Source organism: Chionomys nivalis, chromosome 1 (genome assembly GCF_950005125.1).
Source record: "Chionomys nivalis chromosome 1, mChiNiv1.1, whole genome shotgun sequence".
NCBI classification, from domain to species: Eukaryota; Metazoa; Chordata; class Mammalia; order Rodentia; family Cricetidae; genus Chionomys; species Chionomys nivalis.
The window spans coordinates 35,219,396-35,236,554 of NC_080086.1; the positions used below are offsets into that span (position 1 = coordinate 35,219,396).

General features: G+C 45.4%; 1 protein-coding gene across 2 annotated transcripts in view; it reads right to left on the reverse strand.

The window, feature by feature from the left end:
* Window positions 1-17,159, reverse strand: part of Syn2 (synapsin II) — a 160,043-nt gene that overhangs the window by 43,552 nt on the left and 99,332 nt on the right. For both annotated transcript variants that reach the window (XM_057787977.1, XM_057787974.1), the window contains exons 2-3: window positions 3,092-3,149; window positions 1,325-1,416 (exon numbers count right to left, since the gene is read on the reverse strand). In XM_057787977.1, the coding sequence (XP_057643960.1) occupies window positions 1,325-1,416; window positions 3,092-3,149 (150 nt within the window). The remainder of the gene's footprint in view (window positions 1-1,324; window positions 1,417-3,091; window positions 3,150-17,159) is intronic.

Below are 17,159 nucleotides of genomic sequence, written 5' to 3' on the forward strand. Positions count from 1 at the left end.
GCCAAACTTCCCAATGCTATTCTTCCAAAACGGACGCTAGGGAGCGGTGCAAATATTTTTTGCAGAACTGAGGTTGAGCAACGGGGCTGCAGGAAGCACTGAGAGTACAGAATGTTCCCATGCATGGGAAAGCTTCCCTGGTTTCACCTCTAGCCAGCAAAGCTCCTAGCCATAGCTGCTTTAGAGGACTAGGTTGCCTGTCTTCATGCCCTAGCTTCAGAGACCTTCCCAGAGAGGCAGTTTGTGGCAGCATCTGCCCCCAAGGCTCTGCGGCTCAGCATTTGACACCATGTACAATGACCTACCTGGTTCTCTGCCCAGGCACCCATCCAACCCCCACCTACAGGTCCAGCCCAACCCAGCTCAGAGATCAGCTCTAGTGAGGCTAAAGGAGCTCCTCTCAGTTGTTCAAACACTTCTTACCAAGATGGTATGACATCTGCTGAGAGTACCCTGACCTTTCCCCAAGTTCTGGGGCCTGATGTGAAGTCCAGACACCCCCCGTTAAGCCTTTCCTGGTGGACACTGAAGCCCAGCTGTATCCCTGACATCAAATCCCAATCTTATATCCAAGTTTCAGGAGCACTTGCCCTGGAGCCCTGCTGCTGGACCTTCTGTCACTACCTGCCTATGTGAGCATCTGCACGACACGTTTGACCCACGGATGGAGAAGCCCATCTATCCTGCCATAGGACCTACCTACGCTCATGTCACACCTGAATGGGCGTCTGCTTTTCCTACATGCTTCTTCAGATTCCAGAAAGGGCAAGCCCACCTTCCTGTTATTAGGTCCCACACATATCCAGTCTGACCTTTTCTGTCACTGCCCCAGATCCCGTTGGACACTAGACTCACAGGGGTCAGGGTCCTGTGACCGAGGTGATGAAGAGAGTGGTGTGGGTCAGATCACTCCTGAAACATGACTTATTTCTGAAAACCTAAAGCAACATTAAGTTCCTGGGGAGAACAGAAACCATTTCTCTCATCTGGAATTCTCATTCTGCCCCTGAAGGAACTGCTGTGCACACATCAGCATCCCGGCATCTAAGTAAGGTGTTTTAAGTAGTTTAAAAAGCAATGGAACCCAGTTTTCCTGGGGAACTGTTTGGGGAGATAAAAGCACAAGCCCATGCTGACTTGAGGGTAGGCAGAAGCTAACAGAATCTAGTTACCTCTAAGTGAGTCTGTGAAGCTTCAGGTTGCTTTTCTAATGCTGGACTAAGGATTGCCTTCTCTAGCGCTCCCGTGTAACACGCGCTGGGACTATCTCAAGCTGACATTGTAATCACCCCCATCAAGTCAGAGGTGACAGAAAGGCCCTTACCGGACAACCTTTGTGCCATTCCGGAGCACCTGCATGTCCACGGCGTAGGTTCCATCTGCATGGGCCACCAGGTTTAGCTCGGAAAACTCCGCCTGGAGAATAACAGTATAGCAGTGAGTCCCAGTCCTCTGCACAGCAGCCGCCGCAACACCAAGCGTTTATTTAGTTTCTGTGTATTTTCACACCCATTAGATTTCACCCAATACTCTAGGAAACCCCTTGAGTCAGGTGGTAGAGATCACTGTCCCATCTACCCAAGCAGAAACTGTCTGGGTTATGTGACTTTTCTGGACAAGCAAAACCTAATGCTGCATCTCCTTACTTCTGGCTCAGCATCCTTTGAGCCTCTCTACAGAGACAGACTGTGTCCAGGGCAAGCAGCTCCTTTCTCAGTCTCTGCATGAAAGCACTGGGTTCTGGATTTCCTTCTCCCCTGTCCCTGACAAGCAGGTACCTGTTCTGCCTGGGTTTCCATGTCCCCTGTCTCCAACACAAGGGTAGATTTTGTTTATTTTGTTTTGAATTAATCCAGAACATCTAACACGTTGTTTTAAAGAGGAAATATACTTTAATCCCAGCACTCGGGAGACTGAGGCAGGCGGATCTCTGTGAGTTTTAGGCCAGCCTGGTCTACAAGAGCTAGTTCCAGGACAGGCTACAAAGCTACAAAGAAACCCCGTCTCGAAAAACCAAAAGAAGAAGGAGGAGGAAGAGGAGGAAGAAGAAGGAGGAAGAGGAGGAGGAGGAAGAGGGAGGAGGAGGGAGAGGAGGAGGAAGAAGGAGGAGGAAGAGGAGGATGAGGAGAGAAGGAGGAGGAGGAAGAAGAAGGAGGAGGAGGAGGAAGAGGAGGAGGAGGAGAGGAGGAGGAGGAGGAGGAGGAGGAGGAGGAAGGAGGAGGAGAAGGAGGAGGAGGAGGAAGAAGGAGGAGAAGGAGGAAGGAGGAGGAAGAAGAAGGAGGAGGAGGAGGAGGAAGAGAAGGAGGAGGAAGAGAAGGAGGAGGAAGAGAAGGAGGAGGGAGGAGGAAGAGAAGGAGGAGGAAGAGAAGGAGGAGGAGGAGGAAATATAAACTGGCACTGTGGTGTACCCCTTTAATCCTTGCAGACTGGAGGCAGAGGTCGGCTGATCTCTACAAGTCTACATATCAAGTTCCAGGCCAGCCAGGGCCAATTAGTAAGATCATTTTGCAAAAATCAATCAATCAATAAAAGTAAAAATAGGTAGGAAAATACGTAATATTCTGTAAATCCTAACACATGAATAAGGAATAACTTCTGTTTATTACTAGAAAACATGTTTATTACTAGAAAACTAGAAAACAAGGACCTAATTTTTTATTACCATGGAGCAAGAGGTGGAGGAAGGTAAAACAAACAAACAAATAAACAAAACAGCCTTTCAAGTTCCCTATAAAAACAAGGGCATGTTATTTTCTAGGTGCCCTCTGGAGGACAGCCTCAGGGTCAGAGGAGGCAGACAATAAACAGAAGACGTGTACCCACCAGAGTTACACTACCACTGATGGCATGGAGCTGTGGCCAGCATCCTAGGCATCCTAGCCTTCCTCTAAGGCTCCCTCAGTTTGGGAACCCTGCACGGCACGAGCCAATGGAGAAGCACATCATTTCTGAACTGTTAGATTGAGGAAATGGAAACCCCGGGGACAGGAGCTGCAGATGAGAGCCCAGTGAAGACACGGCACTCCACTGGCCATGACTAGAAGGTTCTCTCTGGGATGACAGAGGGCATGTGAGGCTCCATGCTGATTACCTGTTCCACTTTGATGTCATAATCGCCAAGGATCTTTTTGCCCCGAAAGCACTTGGCCCTAGAGAAAGAGAGGATGGTACACAATTAGTTTTGTGCAAGTGTTTGAACTCAGACATGTACTCTCCCCAGTAAGAGGTCTATAGCAGATGAACCCCAGACTGAGAGTCAGGAGACCTGGATTTGGCTCTTCATTTGCTATCGGACTGCCATAGTCTCAAGCAAGTCCTTTCTTTTAGCCTCAATTTACCAACCTGCAAAATAGTACACAGTACCCTTTTACTTTCAACTTTTTATGATTTAATCCCCTATATTACACATACACACACAATCTCCCACACACATACCACACATACACCATCATCACACACACCACGGACGTACACACACACACCACACACCACATACACACACACACAATCCCACACATATATACCACAATACACCCGCACACCACACACCACAGACGTACACACACACACAATCACACACACAACACACACACACAACACACACCACACATACACCATCTAAAAACGGTAATTTTCTGTGTTGTTCTTGGTAAAGCCTAGGTCAATCTTACACACCTCTGAGGTGTCCTTATCTTTTAAGCTCATGTTTCACTCCAGGTATAATGTCATCCACCTGTGGACTTTTAGGATTTAAAGAAATCATTGTTGGGCTGAGTTGCACTTGGTTGAGTTGTTGGCTGAAGGGGTCCCGTGGAGATCCCAAACAATGCAGACTGATACTAGGCAGAGGATTGCTGTCTGCAAACTGCCGGGGGTGGAGGCCGCATTGCACAGGACAACATCCACACAGCTCACTAAATATGGAGAGGTCCAAGCGGTGCCTTCAAGGAGCCTTCCGCCCTATGTTCTCGTCTCTTCAGTGTAGGAAGGAACTCTGTGGGCTACTGAGAGAAGCTGATACCAATCCAGCCACAAAGCCTTCAACCTACAGTCTGCCCCGCCTGCAAGATGTGCTGGGGAAATGGTGGCAGAGCCAATCTGATTTTTCTTAAAACCACAAGAGGGAGCTCATCCCTGACGCTGTCTGAATGGCCAGGAACTAGAGACTGGATAGGCCAGAGATCTAGGGTAGAACCAAACATGATAGGTCTAAAAGCAATAACAACAAAAGAAATTGTTACTAATAGTATCCTGCTATATTCATAAATCAGTGCCCTGTCCAGTCGTCATCAAAGAGGCTTCCTCCGGCAGTAGATGCGGGTGGATGCAGAGACCCACAGTCAGACTTGTGGAGAGTCTAAAGCGGAGGTCTCCGTTGGGTCCCTCCCCTTGGAGTCCGGGAAGAGGTGGATGGAGGACACCAGGACAACATAGCCCACGGAACCATCAAAGCAAGGCATTTATGGGCTCACAGAAGCTAAAGTGGCAAGCACAGGGCCTGCAGGGGTCTGCACCAGGTCCTCTGCAGACATGTAACTGCTAGCTTAGTATCTTTGTGAACTCCTAACTGTGGGAGTAAGTGTCTTGACCCTTGGCCCACCCCTGGGACTCTTCCTCTTGGTGGGTTGCCTTGCCCAGCTTCGGTGGGAGGCCTTTGCCTTGTCTTACTGTATCTTGTCTGGTTGTTGTCTCTTGGAGGCCTGATCTTTTCTGATGGGAGACAGAGTGGACCTGGGGGTGGGGTGGGGATAGAAAGAGTGGAGGGAGGGGAAAGTGTAGTCAGGATATATTGTATGAGAGAAGAATCTGAAATCACTATTAACCCGTGATTTCTTCACACACACCAACACACCAGGAGAGCCGACGACAAAGGCAAGCAGCTGTAACTGAGCATAAAGCTTGTGTGGCAGACACTGGGGAAAATGAGTCAAGCTGAGCCATGCAGCTCAGCGTCTTCCCGTCTACCAGGGTTGGGAGGAACTTCTGCGTGGTGCATTAACGGCATCAGGCCTGTGCAAGAAGACCACCTTCTTACACACATTTGCATTCTTTCCTGGCCTCCGACTTTTCTTCATCTTTAGGATTTTTCTTCTCTGCTCTCTGCTTGAAAAAGAAGGGGGGGGGCAAGTTGCCTGTGCCTACTAGGCTAAATCATGTTTGCTTTTTTCAGCGCGCTACATTTCCAACTGGTTTGTTTCACTGGAGGTTTTCTAACTTTCTCCTCAAAACAAAGGGATAAACCAGTATTTTATTTGTCATTGTGTCCTAGAAGCTAGTATGCTAGTTTGCTCCTAAGAATATTTTGTTTAATTCTCATAATGACTGACCAGACAGGGAGAAAATTCTTTGAAACAAAGGAACTCAACATTCACAGGAAGAGAATGACATTTCCAAGGTCATTTGACAAGTTAGTGACGGGTGCGGCCACAAAGGACGCTGAGTGCGGCACCCCGTGCCACACCGCACCGTCTCCCCACTCTCCCACACCACAGAAACGGTCTGAGCACATGTGCCGCACGAGCTTTTTCCCGTTTTTTCCTATTTCCACTCAGAGGAGACTTAATGACACTATGGGTACTTGTCCTGCTACAGGTACTTCCTGTCCTGGTTCCTGTCAACTTACTCAGGATGGGGCCAGGCCATTTCCTTTTGCTCTATGGATTCTGGAACAGACCGTTCTAGGGAGTTGTCATTTGTGCTCTCCAAGTCCCTGGCCACCCTGAAATTGCTCCTCTGAGGCACTGGGCCATCCTGGAGCTGGATCGCTGAAGTCCAACCCCCACCTCTGCCCTAATTTCTTCCGAAGTTTCACATCAGCCTGCTCCTGATCAACATTCACAGCCCAGCAAGCCCCTCGGCCAGGGGCCCTGCAGCACATGCTACTCTCCTGACCTTTCTGTCTGTGCATGGCACTGCCGCTGCTCTGCAGACGCTGGCCTCTCAGTCTTCGCTCATGATTATAGTAAGGGAGAACTAGAGTAAATGACCCACAAGACGGCCTTCCTTCGGCTGTGCGCCTACGTTGCTATCAGAAGTGCTTCCTTGAGGCTTCTCTTCCCACCTCAGGTCTCAGAAAGATTAGCCTCAGAGATCTCAAGAGTAGCCTCTCATTCTGTATGAAGATTAGCATTTTCAAAGTATGTTCTTTGACATGCTAGTTTCTCCCAACTCTGTGGAGGAGCAGAGAGAGAGAGAGAGAGAGGGAGGGAGGGAGGGAGAGAGAGAGAGAGAGAGAGAGAGAGAGAGAGAGAGAGAGAGAGAGAGAGAGAGAGAGGAGAGAATGCTTGCTGTCCATTGGACTGCTGTGGAAACTGAAATGCCAGTCAACAGCATGCCGACTCACAGAAAGCGTTGTAAGTTACGCTGAGAATTCAGAGTCTGCATCTATGTTCCCATGCTGCCAAGTTTTCTGACTTGCTCGATTGTTCTGTGGGGTTTGAACAGTGATACTAGGGTGTATTTTTAGATCTTGGCTGGGTTTATCCGACACTTCCTGCACCTGCCCATTGACCAAATTGGCTAATGGAACTGTTTTGATGCCTTTCCTCTACCCCACTGCTGCAAGCTTTCCTAATGCCTTTTCCTTAAGGTAATTTGTCCTGTTGGAAATCATAAGTTTGTGTTTCCTGGCCCAGGGTGACTTTTCTTGGGTAAGCCACAGTATCATCATCATAAAAGAGCCAAGATGGCAGCAGATGAGGCACAGGGACCTCTTCTAGAGGACAAACACATTCACGAAGCAACTGTCCCTTGGACATTCTAGGGGGAAAAAAACGTCACAGAATAAGTTCTTTAACTTGCTAGCAAATGGCAGACGCCCCCTAAGCTTAAGATGGCACTAGCAGGAAGCAGTGTACTGGGGTCCAGAGGCGGCTGGGGTGTGGGTCCTGGCTGTATCCTTTCCTGGCTGTGTGTCTTTTGGGAAGGATCCTACACTTAAACAAATAGTAACAAAGTTGTTTATATGGCTAACCCATTCAATCAATCTGTACTCAAAAGAACATAAAAGGATAAAATGTAATCATTCCATTTTCCATTCATCTCTTATCATACACAATTCTATTATCATTCCCAGCGTGCCCTTCCAGTGTGGTGGGGTACAGACATGAGTGTATCTAAACACACACATATAGATAGCATCTTGCTACAAAAACGTTTTTGAGCCTTAATTTTCTGACTCAAGAGTGTGTCTCACTGGGCAGTCGTGGCGCACGCCTTTAATACCAGCACTTGGGAGGCAGAGACAGGCAGATCTCTGTGAGTTTGATGTCAGCCTGGTCTACAGAGCGAGTTCCAGGAAGCTACAGAGTAACTCAAAACACACACACACACAAGTGTGTCTCAGTGATAGGCTTTTAAACACACAGCAGTGCACTCGTCTTTGCTTCATTGGTGCCACACAGTTTACATTTTAATATACAGACATGGGATTAATTATTTTTTTGTAGAATTCCTAATGCAAGAAATAGACACAGCTACAGTTCTTACAGAATTATCAAACTGCTTCCCACACAAGGAAAAGATTATATCAATCACGCGTGTTCCTGTTTGAAAGTTTGGGAAATGTACTTTGTCTGCCTTGGTTTTCCCAAACTGCCCCTTGCATAAGACAACAACAGAGTAGGTACTTAGCAAAGACTTTCTGATTGGCAATCTTATAAAATAATCCAGATTTGTCCCCTTGTGCTCAATCCTAAACAGAACCCAAGATGTACTACATCCTTGCAGCCTGGTCTAAAAATATCCACGGTGCCTGCGTTGTCCATTTCCCCCCATTGTAACCTTGTCTTAATAAGCCTAGCAGCTGAGGACCCACGTGAGTCTAACGGCTTGCAGCTTCCTTAACGGACCAGGTAATGAACCATCTCCCCTTATCGCTAAAATGAGCAGAGGCTTCTAGATATAACTCTTGTTATTCAAGGAAAAGAATCTCTTTGGTGGCGCATGATAGGTGGGAAGATGGCTTGAGCCCAGAAGCCTGAGACCAACCTGGGCAACATATTAAGACTTTATCTCCAAACAAAAGAAGGCAAAACAAATGTGGGTGGAGGAGCTAATGACAAATTTAATAATCGGCAGTAAAGACTTGCTGAGAACCAGATGCTAAACGTTTTATGTATTTTATCATATTTAATAATACCTGACCTGCAGATGCTAGGAAGAGAATTACAGGTAGGAAAGTGAAAGATGAGAAGTTACTGGGTAGTGCCTGAGTATTGTCCGAACACATATAATGTGTGAAAGTTTCATAACAAGGCCATTATAACATATAGTTAGTATATAAGCATTAAAATAAATTTTAAAAAGTGAATGAAATCAGATGGAAGTATTTTTGGAAGCTCTGAAATACTGTGGAAATGTGAATTCCTATTAGAAACACAACAAATATCTTTTCTATTAATGTAAACAGTGGGATTTCTTTATTTTATAAACTTTCATCATCTATAGTGTCTGCTCATGACACTTGGCTCATAGCAACAGCATCTAATACCACCTTTCAAAGTCACCCATCTAATAATTGGCTACCCCCTTGTCACCTCAGATCATCCCCTGTAAATCCTGGGCTCTCCAGAATCTTTGGGATTTAAAATATTTACTATGTTCTGTAGTGTGATTGCACGCTCTGAACACAGGCCTGTACAATTATAATCACCAGGCCTTAAATGTCCAAATCCTTCATCAGTCTCTGTACTTAGTAGGCTCACAATCAGGAGTTGCTCACTGGCTGGAGATGTTAGGAGTGATGGTTTGTGGAGGGCCAGCAGAGAAAACCAGAAGCCATCCTCAGGGCTGAGAGACCCCGTCTGACTCTCCAGGCCTCCCATGCGAGTTCCAGACTATCGTGTTATTTTGTCCCTTCCCTCCCACACAAGAAAATTTGCCTTCAAATTCCATTTACTGTGGCAGATAGGGGCTGGGAAGCAGTCTAATGGAAATCGTCCCCAGATGACTGAAATTTACACAAGGACCAAACTTCAATCTGAAGCTAACTGCTAATGTGGCATCTGTAGGCTCCGGAGGCACAGAAGACTTTCTAGAGCTTTGGAAATCGAGTGGATGCCTAGCACTGCGCTAGAAATTTTAAAAATTTACCTCGAACAAAGTGACTGTTTCTGCTCTCAGTGACTCTAACCCAAGCCTTGTCCTTTTAAACAAGCACCTCAAGCCCTTGAAGAGTTTGAAAAACGGGAAACACACGAGCGTGCGCGCGCGCACACACACACACACAGAAAAGGTAAAGCCAAGTCGGCCTGTCCTGCTGAGTTTATGAGCTCCTGCTGCCACCTACTGGACAGATGTGTCTTGCAATTTTAGCTTACAGCTTGGTGACCACTACAAGGACTACCGTTTCCTCCCTCCCTCCCTCCCTCCCTCCCTCCCTCCCTCCCTCCCTCCCTCCCTCCCTCCCTCCCTCCCTCTCTCTCTCTCTCTCACACACACACACACACACACACATCCCTCCCAGGTGGGGTGAGCCAGAACTTGGGAGTAGAGCGCTTGCCAGGCATGTCCAAGTTCCTGGATTCTATCTCTAGCACAAAACCAAAACAACAGTATTGGGCTTTTGTTGTTTCAAATATCTTTTTTTTTTAATTTTATTTATTGTGAGACTGGGGTTGTCCACAGCCTGCATAAGTAGGTCAGAGGTGAGCCTGCAGTTAGTTCTGTCCTTCCACTTTGTGGGTTCTAGGGATCCAACTTGTGTGGTCAAGTTTGATAGCAAGCACCTTTATCCACCGAGCCATCTCAAAGTTTGTTTCTTCTAAAACACACACATTTGCAGAGATCCCACACTAGAGAAATAACACTTTGCAACAGATGTGTGTGTGCGTACACACACACACACAGACAGGCTGTAGTATGTCAGTAAATTCAGCAAGGATTTGCTCAGTAGCTAGCTGTAAGTGAGGGAGGGAGTGGTGGGATCTGAGCAGCTGCCAGGCTGCTAAAAATGTCTAGGAAGACCAATACCCATGAGCGATGCTAAGGTTCCTTACAGGTCTTTAGATTTATAACCGACGATTACATCTCTACAAATATTTAACAGTTAAAACTCACAATCACAATTACACAAAAATAAAAGGGTTCTATGGCTCAGAAAGTTTTCTCAACCTCCAAGGCAGATAAAGATGTCCCTCTTACGGGTTAGTGAGAGAACAGAGACAAATATGCAAAGTGGTGGCACAGGAAGTGAGCCTCAGGAGCACACAGGGGGACTCAAGTGAAAGGGCAATCCAGTTCCTACATTAGCCATTAGGGGAAGGCGCCACAGAGACTTCCACATGAGGAAGACTCACACTGAAAAGCGAAGGCAAAGGCCTGGAGGCTCAAGGAAGGCTCTGGGTACTGAAGGAGTACAGCTCACTTTGGCTTAGCAGGAAAATGGGTGCTCATATGTCAGTCTGAGTATGTGAGATTTTAGGACTAGTCAAGACTTGGGGTGTACGTGTGTGCGCACGTGTGTGTGTGCGCACGTGTGTGTGCGCGTGCACACACAAGCACACACGCATGGCACCGAAGGAGGTCAGAACAGGAGCTGGATTCCCCTGGAGCTGGAGTTGCAGGCAGTTGTGAACAGTCTGCTGTGGGTGGCGAGGAAGCAAGTGCCAACTTCTGCAAGAGCAGCAAGGGCTCTTAATCACTGAGCCGTATCGCCAACCCCTTATATAGCATTAATTTTTTCACTATGGAAAATTTTAGCCTCAGAACTCAACAACTATTTCCAGACCTTCACATTTTTGTTGCTAGTACTGTGGTTTAAGGCTATTTGTTTATTTGCTTGTTTGTAGCTAGTGTCTTAGGTCCCTTGGGCTGGCCTTGAACTCTTGATCCTCTTGACTCCACCTATTGGGTACTGGAATTAATAGTATGCACCACACCGGGCTTTGGTTGAGTATTTCAAAGAAAATCCCCAAATTAATTTCTTTTTCTCATTTTTCAGTATTACGTTTAACTGGCAAATAATTTAATTTTATTATAGAATGATGTACATAAACTTGCCATGCTAACCATACAATTTGTTAGTATTACTTATACTCACTGTGCTGTGTAAATGCCCACTATATATTTTCACAACTTTTTACCATCACAAACAAACACCATCCCTCCTTTCCTTCTGTCCTGGGCACCTCGAATCCACTCTTACTCTCATGGATTTGCTAGTCTAGGATAACAGCAATGACTTTTCAGGTGAGGTAGACATGGTCAGGTGAGTCCAAGACCTGAGAAACCACTCTGCGACTGAAGGAGCTGACTCAGAGCTCAGGGGCATCTGGGGGCTTGTGCTACACTAGACCTCAGAATTGCCATCTGGAGACAGTCGGCAAACCAGTCATCGCATAACATTCACAGCTTAGTCACCTGTTGGAGGCCTAGGAGCCTAAGAGACTACCTGAGGTATGACATTGGCACTGAAGAACAGGACTTAGTGACATGAAAAACGTGACACGGAACTCCCCTGTAGACGCCCTGCCACAGAGACCACAAACGAGTCTTAAAATAGTCAGGCAGGGCTTTATGTTGGTGAAGGGATTATTAACTCAAATCTGAATTTGAATCTAATGAATTTCTCTTGGGGAAATTCCTGTAGTGGACATTTGGTTTAGGATTAAGAAATGAAGAGCGGGAAGACACAGGCAATGCCCAGGAGTTAGTTTTGTATCATCAGCTCTGTGATTGAGTCACTGGATCAAACACTCTGCAAAGAAGGAGATGTTTAGATAGAGCAAGTGGCATGACAGCTTAGTCAACACTCACATAAATGCCTTGGAAGAGAGTGCATGGGGAGACTGCCAAGTTTGCAGATGGCATTCAGCATTTCCAGGGATTAAAATGCCAAGCTGATTAGGGGTAAACTGAACGAAGATGTGCACGTGGGCAGAAAAGTGGCAGAGGAGTTTTAATGTGACTAAGTGTAAGAAAACACATTTGGGGGAAATAAACCTCAGAATATGGTTAACCATTGTTCAACCACAACCTGGTAAAGAGGCCCAAATGGCAGAAAATTATTCCCTCGAGATAGTCCTGAGAGGTGCCACAGCAACAGCACAAAGACTGAGAGAAATGAGAGGAAAAATGCTACCAACAGCAAGGGCACTGGGAAGCCAGCAGAGGGCTTCTTTCTGCCCGCTCCACCCTGTACAGTGTGCTGCAGGACTCAGCGATAGTGTTGTGTCTTGTATTCCACACCAACAACACTATGAAGGTGGAAACGGTAAAGAGAAAAAACAGAACCCAATGCAATAGCTCTGGCTTTATGAACTACACTAGTAATCTTTCCTCACGCTGAAGGGATGAGTGGGGAGGAGGGAGAAAGAACACTGGATGGCTAGACGTCACTCACCCCAACCTAAATCCATCCTCACGGTATCCAGTGCCTCCTTTGGCAAAGTCACCCCAATGTTACTGACTTTATGGGGAAATTAGTCTCAAATGAATTCACTGTCTTGCTTAAAACTAGAAGTTAGTGGGTGTCACAAGCTATCAACATCACATGGTCTTTTGATGATCATGTTAGAGGATGGACAGGCAGTCTGACAGGCTGTGCAACACTCGTTTTTGTATCCCTAATGCCTGTCCTACTGTTGGCATAAAGCAGACACTCAGGGAATGTTTACAAGGCTATTGAATTGGCTACAGCTCAACATCTGGATTTTAATACCAGAGAAGGCAACTAGAGTCCTGAGCTTAAAGACCACTGAGGATACACGCTTAGTCCTTTTTTCCTGAGTTTATTAAATCCCTTCAAGTGCTCTTCAGGAGGGCTTCAAGCCTGAGCTGGCAGATGAGACCCTTTAGAAAAACAGCAACCTCAAAGCTCTGAAAATGATGAATTTCCAAGTAAGCACCCAGTTGTGGCTTCAGCTGGGAACAAATCAGTTTTCTGAACAGATTTTCTGAAGACATCTATTTTGGGGAATAAATTAATGATGCAGTATGACAAGATAACAAGATTATCAAAATTAGGGGAAAAAATTCTATAACTCGGGAGAACACATGACGGAAGATTGGATGCATTTGTAGAACAGAATGCTCTGGAGTCATGGGACAGATTCTCTTTCCATGACCGGCTTATATAATTAAATCAGGATGCTTTGATACTGAAGCAAAGTAGGCCCGTTATCAAGTTTGTTTTGGGAAAAGAGCAGGCAAATATAATTTTCAAAAGATAGGGACGTATTTCATGTAAGATAAACAGGCCTATTGGCATTGAGAAGGCTCCAGGTTTATCTACTCTGGAAGGTCACAAATCATACCAATAGTCAACGTCACTGTCAGTCACATATCTACCCCTCCACAGCAATCTAGACACAAATGCTCTCCACTATGACACATACCCACTCCATTTCAAACTTGGGCCTGCCTAAGTGAATGAGGCAAAGGCACCCTTTTCTTTAGGTTCTTGTACAGGACAGACTTCTATGCTGTGGCAGTTGGACTGGAAAGTGGAGTGGAAGGCTATATTCCAGCCACCACTTGTACAGTGAAAAGCCTGCATCAGCCTCTGCCTACCACACTGACCTACTACTTCCCAGTTATCACCATGGTGCCCCTGTCCTCGACAAAGCTATCATCCTTTAATGTCCCTGTCTCTTCTTCCTACAGGCATTTCTTTTTACTTTGCAAGCCTAATATGAGAAGCAAGAGAGATGGCCCTGTGGCTGAGAACAGGATGATGTTACAGAAAACCGTGGTTCAGTTCCCAACACCCACATGACAGCTCACAACCGTCTGTAATTCCAGTTCCAGGTGATCCAACACCTTCTTCTGACCTCTTCTGGCATTGCATGAACATAGTGCATAAACATTCATTCAGGCCACACACCCATACACAAGAAATAAAAATAAAAAGAAACCTTTTTATTTAAAGAAAGCCCACTATGAAACCCATCAACTTGTCGTGTTAAGTAGACACAAACTAGTGTTACCAGCTCCGTTTCCTCCTCATTGTATCCTAGACCTCATGAGGGTATGAGCTCCTTGAAGATCTCACACTTCCCACTGTTCAACAACTCACTCTCGCTCACTTCTACTTTACGTGAAGCATGCCTACGACAGATGATTTCATGTGTCAACTTGAGCAGGGTACTAGGTGTCCCGACATTTGTTTAAACCGGATTTCTTAGCATGGGAAAGTGGTTTTGGGTCAGATTATCATTTAAATCAGTAGACTAAGTAAAGTACATTGCCTTCCCCAATGTGATTGGCTTCATCTAAAGCCTGAAACATCTCTCTCTACTAGACTGTCACCATGCTGCTTCTAAACTCAGGCAGAAACTTCTACTAGTGGCTCACCTGGGTATAGCTGGAGACTCACTATTCATCCTGGCCGCCCAGACCCAAACAATCACACAGAAACTACATTAATTACAACACTGCTTGGCCAATGACTCAGGCGTATTTCTAGCTAGCTCTTACATCTTGAATGAACCCATTTCTATTCATCTGTGTATTGTTACGAGGCTGTGGCCTACTGGTAAAGGTTCTGGGCATCTTTCTCCTTCAGCAGCTACATGGTGTCTCTTTGACTCTGCCTACTCTCTATCTCTGTTCTGATATCCCGCCTGGCTTTACACTGCTAAGCCATTGGCCAAAACAGCTTCTTTATTAACCAATGGTAATAAAACATATTCACAGCATACAGAGGGGAATCCCACATCACCTGGGTCTCCAGTTTGCTAACTGCAAATCTGAGAACTTCTTAGTCTTCACATCTGTGTAAGTCAATTGTTTCCCACCCTGGGAGAGAAAGAAAGAGGGGAAAAAAACAGAGACAGAAAGAGACAGAAAGACAGAGACAGACAGACAGATTGAGAGACAGAGAGAGAGACAGGGACAGAATAAAGAACATTAGAGCAAGGACCTTGCTGTGTGGGTACTGCTGTAGTATCTCATACCCAGCTCAAACACATGTAAAATATAAAGATTTAAAAAGAACATTTACTTCAACATATGACAGGGCCAAACTCCATCTTAATTGTTTTTTGCTTTGTTTTGTTTTTTTCCGTGGGGTGGGGGTTGGCTCTTTGGAACAAACTAGGGCCTTGTGTATGCTAAATTAGCACCCCACCATGAGGTACATCCCCAGTCTTCAATGTGCTATTTCCAGTACAAATCAACATACCAGCTTTTGAAGAGCTTGCATGCTTTATTCTTCTTATACCAAGAACACAGTCTCCGCTCATCTTTCAAGAGAAAATTCTGCGTAGGGGCATTTTACTGATTATTTATGAGGAGCAGGCCCAGAGAGAGGAAATGTTTGCCTAGTTCAAGAGCTAACAATAGGTTTAAGTCTAATAGTACACCCCTGTCATCCCAGTACTAGGAGACAAAGGCGTGAAGGTCACGGATCTGAAGACAGTAGGAGATAAACACCAAGGCTCTGTCTCAAGATGTTGCTCATCTTGCCCTGTGTTAGATCCCCACCCTAGAGGGGAAATGTCTACCAGAGGCTTGCCATGTTCCCCTTTGATTCCTAAATGCTACATCTTTACAGCAAGAATGGTAATTCTCCCCAAAACCCTCCACCAAAGTTGAACAGAAATGCTAAGTGAAATAATAGGATGGGTAAACTGAGTCCTGACTCCTGTTTCCAGTGCTCGTGAGGCAAGGACCAGACAAGGCTGAGCATTGCAGAACGCCCTGAAGCTGGCTCCTGGGCTGCTGAATCACCAGGGCATGAGTCACAGAGCAAACTGCAGGCGCTCTCCCCGTGCTCTACTCTCAGGAGCAGAGGAGGCTCGAGCCTCCTCCCCCCATCCAACTGTAAGCTGCAGTGGCTGGCACGGTCAGCCCACTCACTAGCTCAGCGCAAACATCTTCCTATCTCAAGGCAAAAACGTTTTGAATTTCCAAATCCCAACGCAGGTGGCACATTCCATTCCACAATTTTCCAGCTGGCAACACTTCAGGGGGAGATGCTTCACCAGAATAAGTCCTCACAACTGATTCTGGCAGACTGGAATGAGATCTGGCACTGCCCTAGAAGACGCATGCCGTAGCTTCCCAGATGCACTTGAGTATAACAACAGGAAAAGGAGAATGTGCTTGAGGTGCCCTCTCCTCTTTCCATGGGCAGAGAAACTGAAGCTCGAGGGAGGAAGTGGCCTAGATCACACCATGTGGATCCTGTGGGAATGCTGGAGAAATGGGAAGCTCGTGCCAGGTATGGTTCTGCTCTCCTCTTTGTCAGTGTGTCCTTCCTTCTAGCCACTACTAATGCTCTGAAACAATTCTCACACTCAACAAGCCCTGAAGACTAGTTTTAGAGAACAACTCAATCCTGAAAACATAGTCCCCTGTAGGATCTGAATACATTGTTATGAAGAGGATTATTTAGTGCCGCTATAATGAAATATATTCTATAAGCCCTTTAAATATGATAATTCTCTTCATTTACTCATTCAACCAAGATCTATTAGATTAGGTACCTATTATTGACTCAACTCTATGCCAGGCACTGGGTAAGGGAAAGGAAAGGTCTCACCTAGCTCTAACATAAAGAATAAAAATGAATCGATGTTAACAGAAACACAGTAGATTAGCTACCTAGAACATATGCACTAGGGTATATTAAGCACAATAAATTTAATAATGGATCATATTTATTACGTAGTTGGTACTGGTTTTGATGTTAAACACTTTATTCACCTTATTCAATTTTCCTGTGAGAACTGATAGGGAGAGAGCACCTCCCAACTTACTGCTTCACAATTCTTCTGACATATGGCATTACTTAAAAAGAAACACTTTTAGCCAGCTGTAGGGGCACACACCATCTCTGTTAGTTCCAGGCTAGTTTTGAGACTGTGTCAAAAATAAATAAATAAATAAATAAATAAATAAATAAATAAATAAAGCCTACAATAACATCAACAATAGAACTTTTAAAGGTTATCCATTAAAAAGTCTCAGAACTTACTACTGATTTTCTAAAATATTCATGTTTATGCATGTTTTCCATTTATTCGATATTTTGAAGAACTGAGCATAACAATTCCCATTAATATTTGAACACATGTTTCCAAGGAAGCATGACTTCTGAAATAGCCATAGCTGTAAAAGGGTTACTTAAGCATGCTAGGAGACAGTCAACAGTTTTAGGTATGAGCTGATGCCTTTCTGACTAACAGGCAACTTCTTTTTTTTTTTTTTTTTTT